We start from the raw sequence: 21,513 nt of genomic DNA, 5'->3' as shown, positions 1-21,513 counted from the left end.
TGCTTAAATGCCAAGGATGCTGTATATAGAAGGAAATGTTGATTATGAGATTACATGTGGTGTGCAAATGGCAAATATGCTTTTTATACAGCCACTGTCTTAACAGGTTTTGAGACCTCCTGAAAATAATACGAGCCACTGTCTTAACAGGTTTTGAGACCTCCTGAAAATAATACGGACACATACAATAATCAAGTGAATGATGTCACTCCATGTGGACTTTGTCTACATGTTCTATACACTCCAGCAGTTCTGTCTAATAAGCTTGTATGTAGAAGTTTCTTATTGCATCTGAGCATGGAGACTCAATCAAGTCTTTCTTTTGCAGGAAACTTTTGAGTTTCTTAATATTATGTCAGTTCATGGATTCCCAAAGGTTATGGGAGTCCTTAACCATCTTGATAAATTCAAGGATGTCAAGAAACTGAGAAAAACCAAGCAGCGTCTCAAGCATCGCTTTTGGGCTGAAATTAAAGATGGGGCAAAACTTTTCTATCTATCTGGTCTCATTCATGGAAAGTAAGTTTAAAGTTCTGCACACTAGTTCATTAATTTGGTTCATACTCTTATATCATAAATATGCTTGATAGTTGATTATTAATGTCGGTGCTGAGAGCTCCAGGTTATCATTATTTCAGCTGCAAGTTGGTCTCTGCAAATTGATAATAGCTTTACTTTTCTAGTGATCTGAATGGTAATTCTCGGGAATGTTATTCATTTGTTTACTTGATGACAGATATCCTAAACGTGAAGTTCACAATCTAGCCAGATTCATTTCAGTTATGAAAGATCATCCTTTGTCATGGCGATCTTTGCATCCGTATATATTGGCAGATCGTTTTGAAGATGTTACTCCTCCTGAAAGAGTGCACGGGGATGGTAAATGTGATAGAAACATTACATTGTATGGTTACCTTCGAGGTTGTAACATGAAAAGAGGTACCAAGGTATTGCTTCAGGCCTCATATTCCACTGCTTTTAGTGCATTTAGGCTATTTTCTATGATGGTAACAGATTGGATAAATTATGTTAATATGCTTCATAGTCAGAGTAATTCCATTTGTTGTTTCTAAAAGGTTGTAATAAGTAATTCGTGGCAACTTATTTGTGGTTTACTTTTAGCTTCTTAATTGTCAAGGTAATTTGTACCTTATGATGCTTTTCTTTTCACTTATAAATTATTACCTTCTTAAGTTTTCTGTTCTGAGTGGGAGCAGATGAGTATGTACTCTATAGTCTATGCTGACTTTTCGTTTGAAAGATCACATATGAACGTTGACAAACACGACACTAAATAATGAGGAACTAGGATGTCACCCGTGCTTCGCGGCGGATGAGGTGCAGCCGGGGGCGGGGGCGCGGCAGGGGGGAGGCACGGCCGGTGGAGCTGCGAGGGCGGGGGGAGTCACGGCCGGCAGAGCCGCGTGGGGGAGGGGGTGGGTCTCCGCTGGCCATGCCTCCCCCCGGCCCCCGCATGGTCCATGGAAAAAAAAAAAGCCCACCCCTCGGGCTCTGCCGGCTGCTCCACCCCCGCATCTCTGTCAGTCGCGCCTTACCCGCTGTGAGGGATCTGGAAGGGTTCCAAGCAAAAAAAAAAAAAAAAAAAGGAAACGGAGATATGTGGGAAGGAGAGCACTTGCGGGAGATTGGAGGGGGGATCCCGACGTCGGTGAGGATCAGGAGGAGAGCGACGGCAGAGACCAACGGGAGAGCAGGGAGGACATCGGCTTCTCTTTTTCGGAGATATGTGGGAAGGAAACCTCCTGAGGGAGATTGGAAGGTATGGCCGACGCCGGTGACAATGGGGACAAAGGTGATGGCGAAGATCGGCGGTAGGCCACGGCGAGGGATCTGGAAGGGTTCAAAGTAAAAAAAATCGAGATCTGTGGGAAGGAAAGCACCTGCGGGAGAGGTAGAGAAGGTTCGAGAGGGCTTGGGAATAATTCGATGGAAAAAAAACCAGGAAAGTCCAAAGCATGCCGAAGAAAAGACAAAAAAAAAGTATGTGGCCCTCCCGCATCTGACGTGTGTGCACAGTTAGCTTTGACATATTACATGCCACATGGCATGGAAGAGTGGAGGGGCGTGCTTTAATGTATAGGATAGATATGTCTGCTAGCTTGTTGAACTTTTAGCCTCTTGCATGTATATTTAGTTTGTTTTACTCTTCTTGCACACTCTTATCAAGGGACACCAAGTTATATCTTGAAGAGCTGAATTGATAGTCAATCATTTGAATCCTTCCTTTCTCTGCCTTTCATTTTCCTTTGGTCAATAATTTGGTGAAGATCTGTTAAATAGAAGCAATGCATCAAGAGAGAAGAGAGGAAGCCTAGGCACATCTGGTTGGTATCCTTCCTCATCAAGAAAGTGTCTTGCAGCTCCTTCATCCAAAAATAATACTCTGCAACATGATGTTAGTCATCATCGACTTCTGCAATTTTTGCAAGAAGTTCTGATTTCAACATGTTTTGTAGTCAAGGGATGTGGTTCATAATTCGTATGAGAATAATCGGCTTGATTTCAGTCTGGTTGTTCTTAAAACTGGTTACACACTTGTTGTGGTGCCTATAGCTATAGATTTGCCAGTTTATTCCAAATCTTACATCATACTACATAACTGATATCTGATTTTTCACAGGTGCATATTGCTGGTGTTGGTGATTTTTCTTTAGCTGGGGTGACTGGTCTTGCTGATCCTTGCCCTTTGCCATCAGCTGCCAAAAAGAGGGGACTTCGAGACAAGGAAAAACTTTTTTATGCTCCCATGTCTGGTCTTGGGGATCTTCTCTATGACAAGGATGCTGTTTACATAAATATAAATGATCATCTTGTTCAGTTTTCAAAAGTTGATGATGAAAACAGTGCAGCAAATAGAGGAGGTAACATACGCTATCTTTTGAATATTTTTCATGAATCTACAGCTTCTTTTATTTTCTTGCTTGCCAATGTTGCTACTGCTTGCTACTGCTTGCTTAGTTTTTTTTTTTTGGGTCAGGGACTAATGTTATTAGCAAAGCTGGATGATAATGATGTTGATGATATGTGATACTTTGTAGCATTAGCAATGTTTTCCAAATATTGGTTTTGTAAAGTACAATGCATTGCCAATGACTTTTGTTCTTTCTTCTATTATTAGTGATACCTTAGTTTACTTGAATTGGAAGCACAAGGGGGAGCAAATCCGAGGGTTGGGGCTGGCATGCGAATGCCTTAAAAAATTTAGGGTGCAGAAGCATCAAGAAGCATTCATACAAATTATATTAAATATTATAAAATATTAGAAAGCTTCTTTTCTGTTTCTACATTTTGAAAAAAAAAAAGGGCAATGAACGGAACGGTTTTTGGAATAGGATTTTCATTAATATTGTAGAGATAATGGCTCATGTATATAGATTGAAGAATGGTGGAAACAAAGCAGGTGTGGGCGTTGGAATGAGGACTTGGGGCCGGTTTTCAGCACCCTTGGTAGAAGATTCCTGCTATTAAGAGCTTCAATCATATGATATATGAAATAAGTGAATGAAGGAGAATTAACAATTACAATCCCTCCAAAACTCTATAAAGATTTGCATTGTTCTTAATGAATTTTGCAGAGGTGGTATGACGACCTGGTTGAGGAGAAGGAACACAAGGAAAAGGTTGAGAAACAACACAAACCTGTCGGTAAAGGGCAAAAGCGGCTGTACAACCCCAAGGACAACTTGCTAGCTGAGCCAAGGGAACTTCCACTTGTTTGTCAACCAAATAAAGACCATGTCCACTTTCTGAAAAATCTTTCCCAGCCTTTCTTTTGTCACAGCCTGCTGATTTGTCCCAAACTTTCCACCATATTGTTAGCAGAGGAGTTTTTTACCTAGCCCCAGGTTAATCCTTAAGTTGCTAGATTTTGTTGTAATGTCATGCTAGGATATGTTGTAATGTCACAAGATCTATTTAAATCATGATATTCCGTACCGGTCCGAACCGGTCGGTACACCCTATACCGTATCGTTCCGGTGGGGAACCGTTTCGGTTCAGGTCGGTTTTTCAGAAAATGGCCTGAACCAGACCGAATTGGTCGGTTCGGTATGGTATCGGCCGGAACCACCCAATATCGCGCGATTTGGTCCGGTACGGTATGGCACCGGTTCGGTCTGGTACGGCTTGGTTTTTTTGTTTTCTTTTTTTTTTTTGGCCGTTGGGTGGGATTTTTTTTTATTTTTTTTATTGTCGGTATGAACCGGTATGGTATGGTATGGTATGGTACCGCCCGGCAATCGGCACGGGGTCTGGTTCCGATATTTAAAATCTTGATTTAAATCATTTGTGAATAACTACTAAGGAGCGGAAGAGTGATGTTGATTTACAGAAAGACTGCAAGCACATTGCAACTCTAACTTGTTTTGAGTAGAAGGGCTTCACTGTTAGGTCATTTGGTCTTCCATCTCCAAGTGTCTGAGTATCCTTGTGCAGTCTTGATGTAGAAAGTAGCTCTTCTGAGATTCTTCCCTAAAAGTTCTATGGATACAAATTTAGAACAAAACCTGATCCATCTGGAAAATGATCTTACATTGTTGGACCATGCCCAGTCAGTTATCTTACATGTTGGGCTTGATTTTAGATCATTCCCCTGGGACGTAATATTTCCTTTTTTTGATAGTCCATTCTTCAAAATATTACTTCTTTTTTGGATTGTGGCAATTTACCTTGTACTTGTAAGCTTGTTTACTGCTTTATTGAATCTCGATGACCATTGTATTCATGAGCTTGTTTAGCTTCAAGCATCAACTGAGTAAATTTCGCATCAGTTATTTGTTGACAATAGAAAAACTCTGCACGGTTTCTTTTTTAAAAAAAAAGCATCGAGGAATTTGGTTCAGTGATGCATATAGTTTCAACGAAAGCTTCTTATGTACTTGGTTTATCTTTATGTCGTAATCTTATTTCACTGAATTTCTCTTACTTATGGGTCAAATGCCTCCAGGAAAGGATCGTGATGTAGGCGAGGTCTTGGTGAAAACACTTCAGAGTACAAGATTCTCTATTGATGAGAAGTTGGAACAGAGCTTCATCAATCTGTTTAGTAGGAAACCCCCTATGTCATCAGAGAATAGTAGTGCGGAGGATAATATGTTAAACCAGTTTGGAAGTATTACTAGTGAAATGCAAAGTGGTCAAGGACAGACTTGCATTTTGGATCAGAAGGATAATGATCACATGGATGGCAGTGGAGTTGCAGAGAGTGATGAAGGTGAGGATGAGGACCCAAGAAAAGAAATTGAACTTGATGATTCTGATGACAATAATAATTATGCTTGGGAAGACAATCAAGAGGATGATGATCAGTTGGATCCTTTTAATCGAGATTTGAAAGAAGAAATTGAATTTCATGGTGGAAGACTAAGGAGAAAAGTTATATCACATAAATATGGTGATCGTGCTGGTTTGGAGGTAACACATGTTTTTATCTTTCATTTTCCTTCAGTTGATGGCATGATAGCACTTTCCCAACGTCCATAGTTACTGGGACCTGTTTTGTGTTGCATGATGCAAGATGTCGGTTGATGCATATTACATTTTTTTTTTCTTTTCTTTCAAGGTAGCTAGATGCTTGAAATGCCAATGCATATGTTATGCATGATAAATGTTGCAGTCCGTCCTTTTTTTCCCTACCATTGCTACAGGTGATCTTAATGTATAGCTGTTCTTGCTTACTGATTTAGGCGCCCCTTTTTTTTACATATATATATGAACTGTGATGCTGTGAGGTTGCTGTTGTAGCAATATTCTATATGTTGTATGTGATAGTCATAGTCTTTATCCTCTATGGGGTTCTCTTGTTAACTGCATGAAGTCACGTGGAAAATTATAACTTACATGATGCTCCAGGACATGATGTGTAAGCCAAAAAAAAAAAAAAAATCATTACTCTGAAAGAAGCATGGTAATTCATTTTTATAAATTTGTATATATGGTACATGTATTCTTAATGGATTGTCCCGTTTACATAGTATGCTTATAGCACAATGGATGCATTTATAGGAAGTTCTGTTAGTAAGATTTGTTTGAGTACTTACTTTTACCTTTAAGACGGCAGAGAATGATCAAATTATTATCATAACATTTATATAAGAAACATGGATGTTACCAACAAAGCCATCAATGCACAGAGAAACATATGGTAACAACAGGGAGGCTCAGGAACTTGCTGTAGTCATGGAAACAATGAGTGTTTTTGGTATATGTGGTTAATATTGCAACAAGTATTCAGGACATGTTGGAGGTGTGATACCTTGAATATCATTTCAATGGATAATTTTGTTATTCAGAAGAGTCAACTGATCAGCTATGCAACAGTGAAGACTGTGGAGACTCTGCTCTGCTCGGAGAAAATGGTCCTATATCCTAATAGTCTATCTGGTGTCGGAACTTGCAACTTCTTATCGAGGCTGGAAGTTTGACCTCTTTTGGTTGTATGTAACTAATCGGTGTCTTTACTTGAGGTACCATGTCTTCATTGACAACAAAATTCAAATGAAATTGCTATCAGTGAATATGAATGTTGATGAACAGATACGGCAAACCTAAGATGTTGCTGCAATTGTCTACTTGCCAACTGCATTGGAGATATATGTTCTATGAGAATAGTTTTCATAGTCATGGGCAATTGGAATGAAAATCATTGTGGCTACCACCTGGCTGAAAAAAAATTGTATTGTCAATCCCGGCGGTTAGTGAAAAAAGTGGCTCTAAATAACCTCAATTTGAATGTAGTACTGATATGCTTTTCCACTTTTGCATAGCATCTGCTCCATGCTCTGATGATGCCTTAAAGCCAAAGAAGAGGGTATGCTGGATTTTTAGAGAGATTCTGATCATCATTTGGTTGACTGCTTGAACTTTGAAAACGTTGGAGGTGGCATGAAAAGGAAAGGGCTATGAATACATGTAGAAGGGAAAATAAGTGGGGGCAAGCCTTCTTGTCTGGATTGAAGGTGTAGAAGGGTTACAAGAGGCTTAATTCAAATATTGACTTACCCAAAATAGAAATAATAAGAATCTCCATCAAGAGTCTAGACACCATAAGTTGATGGGATTCTAGATTGGTTACTAGAGGTGTAGGAAAGCAAGATGATATAATATTATTTATATTAAAGATAGTCTAAAATGGTAGTCCCAGTTGGTCTTTTGTGCTTGCTTTTCCCGTATTACCTTATTATTATTTTTTTATTCCTAGACTCCTGGTAATATTATTACATTTGGCCTCCTTTGGTCAGGTAGAGCTCCCCCCTGCTTGCTAGCGAGTTTAGGCTTGAGTAATTAGCACATCACTTGGAAGGTTGACATTAGGTTGATGCTGATATCAGCTCTTGAATGGAACTCTAGAAAGTTGGTTCAATTAGAATTTATCAGGGATACAATCAGTGTTGGTATGTTTCCAAAATGTGTCGGTCGAAATCAATTAATTTGGTTGATGTTGACATACAGATGGCTTATCACCCTTACTTTAGGGTGACTATTTCCTTCATTTTAGTCGGTGAAGAGTGGTTGCCTGTTGGTGACAGGTGGGCTTTTTGGAAGCATTTACAGCTAAGAAGGTTAGAAGTACTTAGGTATTATGAGGTTTTAAGAAGTTTAAAACGGTAAATATTTTCCATGGTTTTTATAATTTTTACTGGTTTTAATTGCAAAAGTTTATCAAGACATGAGAAAAGTAATATAATGTTGTTACCTTGTTTCAGCATAAAAAGGTATTTTAAATTAGCCAGATTTTGTAACAATTCACTATAGACAATATATATTTAAATAATGTCTAAATTTTCTTTTGTTAGCTTTCTAACTTCTCCAAACTTCTTCTTCTTCTTATTCTTTTTTTTTTCATTGGGTTGATGAGTAGTTGGGTACTTGGTAGAACCTTCTTGATTTAGTCTTGTGCTCTATAGTAGATTCTTTTTTTATTCAATAAATCTCTGATGCCGTTATTCTCATTAACTCTCATATTTTGGTGCAAAATATAAAGCATTTTTGCAAATATCTTCATTGGAGCTGTACCATAATGCACTTCCTATATATGCTAGATGAATTCTGTGTTTTTGATGCACCATGAATTTGTGAATGTTAAAATGCTGATTACATTCAGATTCATATTGATTTATTCTTTACGTATGTGCAACAATTGAGCCACATCCTGTATTCATGTGCTGCAGGATATCCATGGCTCGTTTTAGTTGGATGTTTTGTTCTATTGTCCTCATTTAATAAGGTTTTGGATGCCTGATTATAATATTAATGGGCCATCTTTTTTATGGATGAGGGATATATTTGAAATTCTAATGCTGCTACAGTTACTCAAATGGTTATTGAATTGGAACTGGACTCTTCAACCACATTCATATAATGCATACAGAAAATTCATTTAAAAGGTGCTTAATGGTGTCCTAGGAACTTGGGCTTTTAGGATCAATGGCCTCTGCTGTCTACAAATGCTACTTTTCCTGTCCCCAACTGGCTCAGCTAATCAAAGGTTTCGTATAACATTTTCAATGTGTGCATATCATTTGTGTTTGACAGTGAGACATTTGAACAGCCTTCAGCTGTACTTTTATATGTTTATAATGATCCAACAGTTGCTCAATTCCTGGTAACCTTACGGGCCAATCTTACCGTAGTTACTAGAATGGCAGTTCATTTCTGATCAGTACATAACTACATATTCTGATGCTATCAGTGCCTTGAAATAAAAACCAAAACTACATGCATTACTTTGCTTATCTGCTATTTCTTCCCTCTCTCCCAAGCTGCTGTAATTAAATATTTGATTGAAAGCCAATTTCTTAAAAAGCATGTCATCTGAAATGTGTGATTTATCTTTTAAAAGCACTATTATTGTCAGTTTCTCATGGCAGGGTGATTTTGTATCTGATTGTGTATTTTGACTCCTCTAGCCACCTGTTTGATATCCTCATCTGCATGAGTTGACTTCAAATGCTCAATTATAGTTGGAACATGAATTGCATACTTCTATGGTCCTTTGGTTTCATTTTGTAATATTGATTATTCTGCCTTTGATGCTCTAGACTCTCAAATCCTCTTGTTTCTGGTTTCCAGGATTCTGAGGAGGATGATATGGATGATCATTTAGCTGATGGTTCAGAATCATCAGGAGACAGTGGGGAGGACCTAGATTCAGGTGGTTTTCCACTATCTTTTCCTGCTTTGCAATGGATTTGTGGTATGCCATAGCGTTCTTTCAATTACAAAGAGATGCGCCTTCCATAATTCCTTATGGCTATTAGTTTGTATTGGTTTTTTTAATGGCAATTCTGCATCTTGATTTAGGTAGAACACATTGCATGACAGAAATATGAGATCGCTTGAAAATTCTCTGAAAATGTTCTTTATTTTTTTCTAAATGTTTTGTCCAATTGTAAATATCCAATTACTATGAGAAGTTGGAAACGCTTATGCTTTGCATTCACATTGCAGATATGGAAACAGACAATGCTTCAAAGTGGAAGGAGTCCTTGTTTGAGAGAACATTGTCGAGGCAAAATGTCAATCTGATGCAACTTGTATATGGGCAATCTGCATCTAAGTCAACAGCCAGCATGCGAGAAGCACATGACAGTAGTGACAGTGATGATGGTTCTGATGAAGATTTCTTCAAGCCAAAAGGGGAGAGGGAAAAGGTACAATTCATGGGCTTTCTATCAATCATTTGTTTGTCTTGTCAGAAATATACTTGTATTTATGTGCTATTTACAGTTAGTGCTTACAATAAATCTGGGTAGACCTGGATGGAAAGAACTCTTCTTTCCATCTTGTGAAGAAAATTCTCAATTTTTCTGGTTCAAAATAATGATATTCTTTATACATGTGCTGCAGAAATTGAATGATAAATTGGGTCATGATGACATTAATGCTGAGGACTGCTCTAAATTTGTCAGTATACAACTCAAAGACTGGTCTGATGAAGATCTTATCAGAAGTATCCGTGATCGATTTGTCACTGGAGACTGGTCCAAGGCTGCTCGAAGGGGTCAGGCAACAGATGATGATGATGGAGGAGATGACGAACCTGTTTATGGCGATTTTGAAGACTTAGAAACTGGAGAGGTGTACAGGAGTGAGCCAGCAGATAATTTTGAGGGGAACGAAAACTTTCCCAAGGGAGATGATCCAGAAGTGGAGGACCGGAGGCTTAAGAAGCTTGCTCTTCGTGCAAAGTTCGACGCTCAATATCCTTTAACTTTTTTTTTTTTAATTTGTTGATTATTTCTTTCAGATCATGAAGTATAAGATAAACTGCAATGACATGACTACCCTCCCTCAATGGTTGCTGTCTTGTAGGCATTTTACTTGTTAAGATCTGATCATCGACCCTCTGACTGCCTCCAACCATGTCATTTTGTTCAATGTTTTTGATTTTTACCTATGCTTTTACTTCTACACAATGCTACTTGTTTGTGTATTTGTGTGGAAGTGTTTTGTTACTCATGGACCTTAACTATGACCTACATATGATGAATCTGAACTGTCTGATGAGGAAAATCATAAATCAACAGAGAAGTTCAACCGACATCAAACCAGTGATGGTGGTGGATATTTTGACAAAGTATGCTTGCTTGTTTTCTACCACTCTCTGACATTTAACTGCATGCATGGCATGTGACAACTGATATTTGACTTTTGCAGTTGAAAGAGGAGGTTGAACTCCGTAGACAAATGAACATATCAGAACTAAATGATCTGGATGAGGCTACTCGAATAGAGGTGGAGGGCTTCAAAGTTGGCACTTATTTGAGATTAGAAATTCATGATGTTCCATATGAGATCGTTGAATATTTTGATCCCTGCCATCCTATTCTTCTTGGTGGCATTGGACTTGGGGAGGAAAATGTTGGATATATGCAGGTCAGTATATGCCTTGAAGTTGTTTCTCTGATAAAATATTGCTTTGGCTAGGTTGCGTTTGACATCATTGCCAGTTTTTTGTTTTTATTTAGTGCTTCTATTTATGATTCTTTTGATTTTGTTTTCAGTATTTTGGAAATAGCAATTGCAGTTATTTTCATTTTTAGAATGTGAAAAATAAAATTACTTTTAAAGTTTTTATGGTGATAATGGTTGTTATTATAATGACATGAGTATTGATGATGGTGGAAATGTTTTCTTTTTTCTTTTTTTTCTTTTTGTTGGTTTGGGGGGGGGGGGTGGGGTTTGTTGGCGTTTGTCGGCGATGGAGGAAAATATTTTTGATTGATAGTGGCTACTATGGAGATAGCATTGAAGGGGTGGTTGTGGCAACACTGGCAATCAAGGTTCATAGTCTTTGTACTGGGTTGCGTATTGGTAGGAGATTGGTTCGGTACCAGTACGGTGCTGTACCTTATCGAACTATATCGATACACCAAAAAATGCATTTTATTCTTAAAATATTTGTTTAATACTGAGTGGAAAATATGGTTTGTTTGTTCATTTTTGATGTTCCTGTGTAAAATACCTAATTTTTTTTTACATATAACATGCCTCAAACATGTGAGTTCATTTTCCCCATATTTTTTCAATTTCTATCCATGTATGTGATGCAACATAAAAAGGAAAATGAAAGAGGGAAATGCCTAGATCAGAGTAGCTAGAATAGCTCACTCATCCACTCTCCCTCTGTTTGTTCTCCTTTTTGTCTCTTACCTTGAAATGGAGGGAGAAAACGGTGCTGGATTCCTATCTCCCTCAATTGTTGTGGCATCGAACTAGTACAAAGCTCTTACCTGGCTGAACTACTGCTTGGAATCAAATGTTCCAGGTGGTTTGGTCTGATAAGGAGCGGTTCAGGAAAAACTCCATACCTAGATTGCAAACATACAATAATGGCTGAATTGGGTGCTTCAGTACAGTATTGCATCCCTTGGTGGCAATATTGGAGCCAACAAAGGAGGTAGAAGTGGGGGTAGAAACCATTGTGGGCAGCAATAGTGGCGGTGGTTTGTCGTAGTGGTAGCAATCGATGGTGTAGGGGCAGTGATGGTGTAGGTGGTGGTCGTGGTTGCGGTTGAGCTAGACGCAAGTGGTTGAAATAGCCCATTTTGGTTCTCAAATTTTTCCCACTCACCTTGACGTTGATCAGAATATGCTGAATCTTCAAACAAAACCCTTATTTGTGTTGAAAACACCACGTGTGGCAAGATAAGTGGGCTCTCCATGTAGCATGGGAGATAATTGTGGTCTTAAAGAGTGAGAAGTGAAATCTGTGAATGGTTTGATGAAATCATAGGGTAGATAAAAATGTATGAGATGTATACTTTGTAGTAAGAAACTCTTAGCTAGTATTGTACGACCTCGAAATCCAATGATGATGTGCTATGATTAGTTAACGTGGCTGGAAACTTCTACCTGGGGTATCACTGCATCAGAATTCCCTTGGAGACTTATTTGCACACATGCTAAGTGCATCCTTACTCTAAAAGCATTTTGAGGTCTATATCTATGCACCCTTAGCCAAATCCACTCTTGCACTTGCTCCAATCAAGATTCAGTTAATTAAGAAGAAAAGATCTGAATGAACCTAGTGTCTTCCTGCGACATGAATCCTAGATCCTTGTGGAACATTGGTGCATAATTGATGGTGGGATGACAGATTGTGGGAGACTGGATGATGTTGGTTTGGTTGATTGAATTCTGGATTTCAGTTTTACATACTGATATCTTCTATTTATGTGAAGATGTCATACTATATATTTCAGCACATAGGTGCATCATTAGTGTAACGGTGGGTGGAGATACAACTTTTGGCCTTTCATTGTGGATATATAAACAAAATATGAGGGTCTATCAATTCTATTTTTTATGGGTCCCTAACAAATCTAACCATATTTTCTTATATATGTCAAAATTGAGAACTGAAATTGGAAGCAAAATCTTCGAGGTTTAGCAATAATGTATTTGATGAATTCATTTCTTTGTAAAATTTGTTTTGGATTAAGATTGAGGATGTGATAACTGATTTGAGGTTAATGAGGTTATATATGTGTTTTCTTTTAAATGCTAAGGTATGATATCTTTCATAAATTAACTTTCAATTAGGTGCAAAGGCATATGAGATGAAATGGCAAATGAAGGCTTGGGAGGTTTTGATCTATACTATTAATGCTTTAAATGCTAAAATTTGAGGCTTTCAGAAAAAAGGCGGTTAAGTGCATGAGGCTTGTGCCACTGCGAGATCTGGGGAGGGTCAGATATATGCAGCCTTATCCCCATGTGTGAAGAGGCTATTTCCATATTTCAAACCCAAGACATCTAGGTCACAAGGAAACAACCTTACTGCTGCGCAGAGGCTCACAAAATTTGAGGCTTCTATTGTTAGTTATTATATATTCATGTATTTTGTGAAAGGTTCTTTTCTGAAAAGGTATGAAATGCATAGATGAAGTGGCATATGAAGATAGTGACTTATGAAAGTCTGGAAACCTGATCTAGCTTGAAAATGTGTAGCTTCAAATTGCTATCTAGTTCATGTTAGATTATTATTTGGTCTTTGCTCAAGCATTTCCCTTTGAACGTACGATAGACCCACAAATACACACACACGCACATATGTATACATACATACATAGGCAGGCAGGCGGGCAGGCACGCACTTAATATATCTATTTTTCATGAACATTGTTCTCTTTCGTTGCAACCAATGGACTAGCACATCAACCCTCCTTGTGAAGAAATATATAAAACTATAAAACGATCCTCTTTTGGTTAGTTCAAAACCACTTATTGTTGTTACTGCTGCTTCTGCTTGTTCATTTTTTAATAATCAGTGTTCTCTGAGTTCTTACAGTGTATAATGAAGAATCAATCTTGTTGACATGTTTTGAGGATAAAATCATAAAATCTAAATATATCATGTTTGTCACACATCTGGCATCTTATGGAGATTCTATTGTGATCTTCTGTAGAAGTTAAAACTCTAGGATATAAGACTTTTTTCCTATTGTAATTCCAGATGAATTTTTATGCAATTAAATGTTAAATGCAATGAGTTATACGATGCTCTATGATTTTTCTTTGCTTTGAGTAATTTCCGTTTAATGATGATACTCTGTTCTTTTCTGTAGGCTCAATTGAAGCGTCATAGATGGCATAAGAAAGTACTCAAGACTAGAGATCCACTTATTGTTTCAGTAGGTTGGAGGCGGTACCAAACAGTTCCCATATATGCTATTGAGGATCGAAATGGACGGTATCGCATGCTCAAGTATACTCCAGAGCATATGCATTGCTTTGCAATGTTTTGGGGGCCTCTTGCACCTCCTAAAACTGGAATACTTGCTGTTCAGAACTTGTCGAACAATCAAGTAAGATTTTTTTGAAAGAGAATTTATCTTTTTTATTACTTAGCATTAGCTGGGCAATGTTCACTTATTCTATTTTATAATACTATTACAATAGGAAAATGTTATTAGTTTGACGTTTATATTACTCATTAGTTTTGACCAAGGACTCAGCTGAGAGAGATCATCTAATTTCTAACTTCTTAAAGCTTCTGTTTACCTATTCAGTTCATTCTCTTGTACTTGTACTTTTTTTTTTTTAAGACTTTTTTTTTTGGATTTATTGCATATTAGTCACCATAATCTCTCATATTTGCATATTAATTCCTGTGAACTTCATATTTGCATTTTAATCCCTGCAATCTTATAACTCTTGCCTCTGCATATTAAGTCCCTTGGGTTAACTGTACTAGACCTGAACCAAAGTTCCTTGTTTATTTCCCTAATGGTGTTGGTTTACTAACAGATATGGGTTTAACAACTGTTTTTGCCCTTATAAGAGAGTATAATGAACCTTTAACTCTTAGGAAAATAAATTCCTTTGTGTGGGACAAGAGCGAAGAAATGCTTGGCAAAATAACTTAGGTTTCACTTCTCCCTATCCTCTTCACTTTGGCCCTATTTAAGGTATCTCTCCTCTTCATTTCCGACTCTAGTAACCTGGAAGACCATCAGAAGGATTAGTATGCAGACGGAGAAGATTGTATGGATTAATATGCACATATGAAGTTTGCAGGTATTAGTATCCAAATATGAAAGACTGTAGGGACTAAATGCTAAAAATCCTTTTTTTGAAAAAAAAAACTACTATTTGCAAGAACAAAAACATTTTCCACTGGGTGTCCTGAGGTCAAAGCAATTAAGTCATTTCAATAGTTGATAAGACATTGCTTTTCATTTCTCTTTCTTTTTATTTTTATATGCAGGATAATAACAACTAATCTTTCTAGACAGACCACAGTTAGGTTCTCTTTGGCATCATGCTGTTGTACATATCATCCATACTCTCCAAAACAATTTAGACATGTTTCTGTTTAGACCATATTCGCATTGCTCCTTCCTCTCTAGATTTTTCCATTAATTGTTCAGGTCAAGAGGTAGCATTGAATCTTGACCATCTAGCCAGATGCCATGTTTGATAATGGAGGGATCTTGTTTCTTGTCTGTTCCATATAACTGTTGAAGGACAAGACCATTGATTTATATGCTTGTGATCTGATGTGATTTTTAATGGAAAAGGAAATTGTATTTTAGCTTCTTTATTTTTCTAGATCTTAGAAAGCCAAGAGCTTGATTTTTATTTTCTTTAGTGGAAGAAAAATTTCTGTGGACCACTATCTGAACTTTCATATATTTAGTTCAGAAAACATAATCATGTTCATTACATTTGTGTATTTATCCAACACATTTTGCAAATTAGAAGCATCTAAAGACCAAACTATTTTATGATATTTCTTTGTTTTTGTTGTGTTTTGTATAAGGTTTAAATTTCGTGGGACGGGACTTTTCTGGTTTTTTCATGGAATACGATGCACTGTTGTCCTGCCTTATTCTGACACTTGGGATAAGGGATGTCCCAAGATGTCCCAACTGGGATGCTGGGACATTGGCGGGATGGTCTTATCCTAGCACATGGGATGGTATCCTATCTTGGTGTCCCATTGGATATCCTGTCGAGACCTGAATCCTTGGTTTTGTATCTTAGCAACCATGGTAGTTAATAATTTGAATACCTATATTTTATTTTGAAGTTTCATCAACCTTTACTTTTATACAAGTTTGTCAAATTGCTGAAGCAGTCCTAGATGTTGATGCCTTCAGGGCCCAGGTAGAATACCTAGGTGGTCAAGCGGGTGCTGGAGTAAAAAAAAAAAAAATAGAATTTACTAAAAATATATGTTCTCATCAAAGTTGTCAAATCGGGATTCGACTCGTGAATCGCCCATGCCTTAATTCGAATCGTAAGATTCAGTAACAAATTCAGTTTTTTTATAAAATGATAGGTATTAGCATAAAAACAAAATTTACATTATAAAAATGATAAAAAATGTAATAATATCTTATTTTGTGTAATGAATTTGATGATCACGTTGTCTAAATGGAAATATGCTTGCCTCCATAGCAAGAGATATGGGTCCGAATCCCTTTATGGTCAATCCCACTGTAAAAGCCAATCCCTGTTAAAGTAAGAGCTGTTAAAAAAGTTATTTAAAAAAATAAAAAATCTTAATCTTACTGTTGTTTTTTTTTTCTTTTGGTTAAGTGGTTGAGCCACGGGGGGATGAACAGTAGCAACGGGACCACAGTCTCCACACTCGGCTTCGAAGCTCCGATCAAATAAATTAATGGACGCTTCGAAGCTTCGAGAAAACAAAAGAGCTTTCGTTCGGGAAAAAAAAACAAAAAGCTTCGCCGGTGGCTTCGGGGAAGAGAAATAGAGAGATCGGGTGGCTTCGCAGAAGAGAAACAAAGAGAGATGGGGAAGAGGGCTTCGGTCCGATTAAAACAAAAATCTTCAGGGTTGCGGGGAAGAGACAGAGAGATCGGGGAAGAAGGCTTCAGTTCGATCAACAAAAAAAATAGCTTCGGGGCTTTGGGCAAAAAGGTACCTACCGGACCAACGACGAACTTGTGAGGATGCTTCAAAGTCTTCGAGTCTTCTTCTTGCCCACGTGACCTCTTCCTCTTCTCGTCGGAGTCTTCAAAGGCTCGAAGCAGTCGGAGAAGACAGAGAAACTGTTGGAGAAGGCAAATAGAAGCTTAAAGGTTACAAATCTCTTTGATTTGCAGGAGATTTGCCAAAATCTGACCTTTTTTTTCTTTTTTTTTTTGTCAAAATCTAATGCTCCGGCTTCCAAAAACAACCAACTGATTTGGGATTCTCGGAGCTTACCTTTTCCGACTCGATGGTATCGGACGATTCTGCAAGCACGATTCCGCCGATGAGTCCGCGATTTAGGTACGATTCTTAGACTTTTCCGATTCTCCATCTCGGTTCGACTCGGCCAGGCTTCGAATCGTCGCGAATCGTACGAGTCGACTCGCGACTCATACGATTCTAACAACAGAGGTTCTCATATATAGCAATATTTAATTCATAAAGAAGTTTTGATTTAATTAATTGCGTTTTACTTAAGTATTTAAACCTTCTTAGAAATATAACATATTGAAGCTTTAGCATCTAAGGCAACACTTAATTAATGGATTGAGATTCTTTTTCTGAAAATAATGAATTTGTTAAAAAAACTAAATGCCGAACAAGGTGCCTGCCAAGATAAAAGCAGGCAGGCAGCCTTCTTGGATGGCTAGGTGCCTACCTAGGCGCCAGCCAAGGTGCTTGCATCACCTAAAGGCATGAAAGGCACCAAGCACCTATGCAGTTGGTTCTGCAGGTGTCTAGGTGGCCATCTCTGACAATCTTGACTTTGTAATATATAGAGGGGCATACCATTGCTGATATCTTAGAAAATGATGGGATGCACCATTAGTCAAGTCCTTGATGTATACACCAATTTTTTGTGTAAAAAAATATTTAAGTATTTTGAGCAAATTATTTTGTTCCACCTGATTGAACCATGTATACAAATTATACGATGTGAGTGATAAATACCTATCTATACTTACTACTAGAATTCCACTTATGACCATACCAACGAGGTTTATTTTCTCAAAAGCTGCATTTGTTGTGGAATATGTTTAACCCATGATAAGGATAAGATCAGGAATAAATAGGAAGTCAAATGGAGGAATAATGCCAATTCTAAGAATAATTTCTATTCTTGTTCTGAAGAGATAAGCGAGAAAAAATTATCTTAAAAATGCCAAATGTAGCCCAGCATCAACCTTTTCCTGCAACCAAAAGCAGCCTCAATATGAAATCGTGATTTGTTTGCTTAAGAAGCTATATGAATCAGACTATATGCAGCACATTACTTCAACTATGTAGCTATGCATAGAGCTGTCAAAATAGGCCAGGGCCCATGGGTCAGCCCATTTGGCCCTAAAAATAGGTCGGGTCGGGCCGGGCTGAGAAATTTTGGCCCATTTATGAAAGTGGGCTTTTTGGCCCGGCCCTTGTAGCCCATGGGCTGAATCGGATTAGGGCTGGGTCAGCCCCTGGGCCGGCCCACACCTTCTCAGCTTCCCTCGCCCCCGCCATCCTCCCCGCCCTTCGCTTTGTGGTCGGATTCGCCGGCTCCGTGGCCACCCTCTGCCTCCTCTACGTCGCCGTCAAGGTCCTCTACTCCTCGCTCTCCCTTCGCTGGGAGATGGCGCAGCAGATGGTGGCCGCCATCCCTGACTAGTCGGCGGTGTGGACGGCGCTCGACATGGGGTGCGGCCGCGGAATGCTGTTGAACGCAGTGGCGATGCAATTCGAGAAGGGGAGTCGGGGCCATGTGGTGGGGCTGGACCGATGGAGGGAGATGGTGGTGGCGACGTTCCGACGAGCTCGGGCAGAGGGGGTCCAGGAGCATGTCACGTGCCCGGAGGGGGATGCGCGGCGGCTGCCCTTCATGGATGGGTACTTCGATGTGGTGGTATCCACGTTGCACCTGAGCGGGATGGGATGACAGGTGGCCGGGAGATCTAAGGCGGCGGAGAGGGCCAGGGGGCCCCAGCCAGTCTTGCCTCCTTCAGACTGCCGTAGCAGGGGACGGAATTGGCGTGGGGCTCCCGGCGGACGGCGCGGAGGACGGCAGCCGGGCGGGGCCACGGGTGGCGTGTCGGAGGGGGGTGGATGTGGGTCGGCCGCTAGTAGAGAGGCGGAGGATCAGTCGGGGTGGGGAGGTGGGAGGAAGGGAAGAGAGAAACGAGGAAAAAAAATTAAAAAAAAAAGAAGTGGGCTAGCCTGGCCTTAACCCACAGTCCATGTGGGCTAGGGCCGGGCTGAGTTTTTATAGTCCATTTTAACAAGTGGGCTGGGCCGGGTCCGGCCCCCATAATCACAGCCCATGTGGGCTAGGGCCCCGGCCCAGCCCATTTTGATAGCTTTAGCTGTGCATAAGGAGTTAAGATACTCTATAAGCATACTTGTAGCGTGTCTACGTGAATAAATAGAAACTTATTAAGGCTTTTTTTTCCCAATTATGCATTTTATTATAAGTATATATTGAGTCTGTGTGTACATAGTGTATTATGTCTTTCGGGCTTTTTCTATATGCAGTATGTGCACTGGATTACCCTGAATAAAGAATTGAGGAAACCTTATGTAGAGGGGCCAAAATTTATCAAAAAGGGTCAGTAAAGAGAAGCAGTAAGCAAATCTTGAAACATTATGAGAAGTTAAAAAAAATGCACCGACAAAGGTCAAAGGATGATCTATTGTGTTGTGCCTGATATGGTTAGGATAATGCTTTTTGGTGATGATTACTAGTTTATTTTTGAATATTAGCTTTGTTCTTGTAAATTGCTGCAGTGAACTCTGGTTATGATGCAAAGTGTGTCCATTCGCAAGTAATGGAAGAGCTTTGAAGGGAAGAGAAAAAAACGCTGGCTTAAAGTCATTTAAACAGTTGCTGCTACCTGGATGGTTCTAGAGATAGGTGCTAGAATTTCTAATTAAGGAAAACACTATTCATGCAGTTAAGAGGAAATCCATATAATACTCTTAAAATTTCCAAATGGACACATAAAGTGACTGGATAAGTTGCTGGTCAAGACAATAAATTATATTCTTTCCATTTTAAGTTTTAGATCCAGATCTTCAACTTTTCCACCAAAAAAAGATGAACAAATCTTAGAAGTGGTGATGGCTATTCAATGATGCATTGGGATCAAGAACTGCAGGGTCCTTTTTTTTTCTTGGTTGGTGTCATAATTTAAATGCCTACTAGGAACAAATGCTAAAGCAGAAACTGGCCTGCATTTAGTTAAACAAGCTGTTTCTAAGCTTCAGGGACGCCTGTTAGATGGTTGTTAACTTGGTAGGATTGTTAAAGGAACTGAAATGAAGAAAATTGAACATTGAGTAATCCTTGACCTTATTTTATTCTCCTGAAGAGGCTTCTCCGCCAAAAATCTTATTCTCATTTCCTAGCTTAAAAAATAAAAGAGAAAAAAAAAGTCCTTGCACCTCTGAAGTGTGGCTAATATGAAGCAATATGAGATTTGGTGTAGAGCTGGGTTATCACATTGAAACTTTTTAACGGTCTTCTAAATTGTCTTGCACTTCTTGAAACAAGACTATGTAGGGAACGTAGTAACCCTAGTTGGTTTTGAGTAACCTAATATAGCCAGTCTAGCTGTTGTCTGGCAGTCATATGCTAGGTAATCAATCTAGCACCTACACATGATGGAAAGTTGCAAAATTTCAAAAAAAATAAAAGAATAGAGACAAAAGAAAATCTGAATAGAAAGTCTATAACAGAATATTCAATCAAACTTTCTTGTCATATAAATCACCACTAGTATTTCTAGAAACAAATAAACATTGGTTTGGAAATTTTTTGGCAAACCTTGTGCCTGTAATTTCATGGCGCTTTTTTCTTGATAATTATTGGATTTTATTCAAGGTTCCAATCAAAGAATTTTAAATTGGCCTATTCATGTAAAGAGGAAGGCTGCCTGCTGCATAAGTTATGATTTTTAGTCTAACTGCTTCCACCGTACATAACTGACTTTGAGGTTAGACTCGTGAATAATCTTTTCTTCCTTAATCTCTCTATGTTATCTCTTTCATTGTTTTAATCAAGGGACCTTCAACATTGTCCGAACATGCAAACTGAATAATTATATCTTATATTAACTCATTCTTTGTTTATGAATATTTTTAGGAAGTCATATATCTATGATCAGAAATCAGAAATCCTGAATAGTTGTAATGGAAGACATTGAGATTGTGCCGATAATGATCAAACAAATCTCTCCCTCAATTATCTTTTTCTTTGGTCCTAACTGTTACGAGTGATCCATGAGCTTTATTCCTGCTTGCCATCAAGAACCTTGCATGTCAGTGCATTCTAGGATGGACAAAACTACATTTCTACAAGATCTTACTGGAACTTCTATAGGCAATAGTTGATAAACTCATGGAACACATGTTTGATATAAAATCTATATGGTGAAGTTGTGAAATTGCGGATCTGTTTAGCTGTAGCATTGTGTTAATATGTGATATTGTATTTGACTACGTTTTGCATATTTGTTGAGAAAGCGTGATTCTCATTGCATAAATGGGAACTAGCTGAATGTTACAAATTGTTTTCTC

General features: G+C 38.6%; 1 protein-coding gene and 1 pseudogene across 10 annotated transcripts in view; both read left to right on the top strand.

Annotated features, from left to right (window-relative positions):
• The window catches only part of LOC105054006 (uncharacterized), a 33,045-nt gene that overhangs the window by 9,425 nt on the left and 2,107 nt on the right, over positions 1–21,513 (top strand). For all 10 annotated transcript variants that reach the window (XM_073245249.1, XM_073245246.1, XM_073245251.1 and 7 more), the window contains 10 exons: positions 329–519; positions 737–947; positions 2,642–2,882; positions 4,967–5,433; positions 9,091–9,172; positions 9,469–9,671; positions 9,868–10,216; positions 10,497–10,597; positions 10,678–10,896; positions 14,091–14,330. In XM_073245249.1, coding sequence (XP_073101350.1) covers positions 329–519; positions 737–947; positions 2,642–2,882; positions 4,967–5,433; positions 9,091–9,172; positions 9,469–9,671; positions 9,868–10,216; positions 10,497–10,597; positions 10,678–10,896; positions 14,091–14,330 — 2,304 coding nt within the window. The remainder of the gene's footprint in view (positions 1–328; positions 520–736; positions 948–2,641; positions 2,883–4,966; positions 5,434–9,090; positions 9,173–9,468; positions 9,672–9,867; positions 10,217–10,496; positions 10,598–10,677; positions 10,897–14,090; positions 14,331–21,513) is intronic.
• Positions 15,030–21,508, top strand: LOC140852534 (uncharacterized; annotated as a pseudogene).

Source organism: Elaeis guineensis, chromosome 11 (assembly GCF_000442705.2).
Source record: "Elaeis guineensis isolate ETL-2024a chromosome 11, EG11, whole genome shotgun sequence".
Taxonomy (NCBI): domain Eukaryota; kingdom Viridiplantae; phylum Streptophyta; class Magnoliopsida; order Arecales; family Arecaceae; genus Elaeis; species Elaeis guineensis.
The sequence above is the reverse complement of the archived record's forward strand: the minus strand, read 5'-3'. Positions and strand labels throughout refer to the sequence as shown.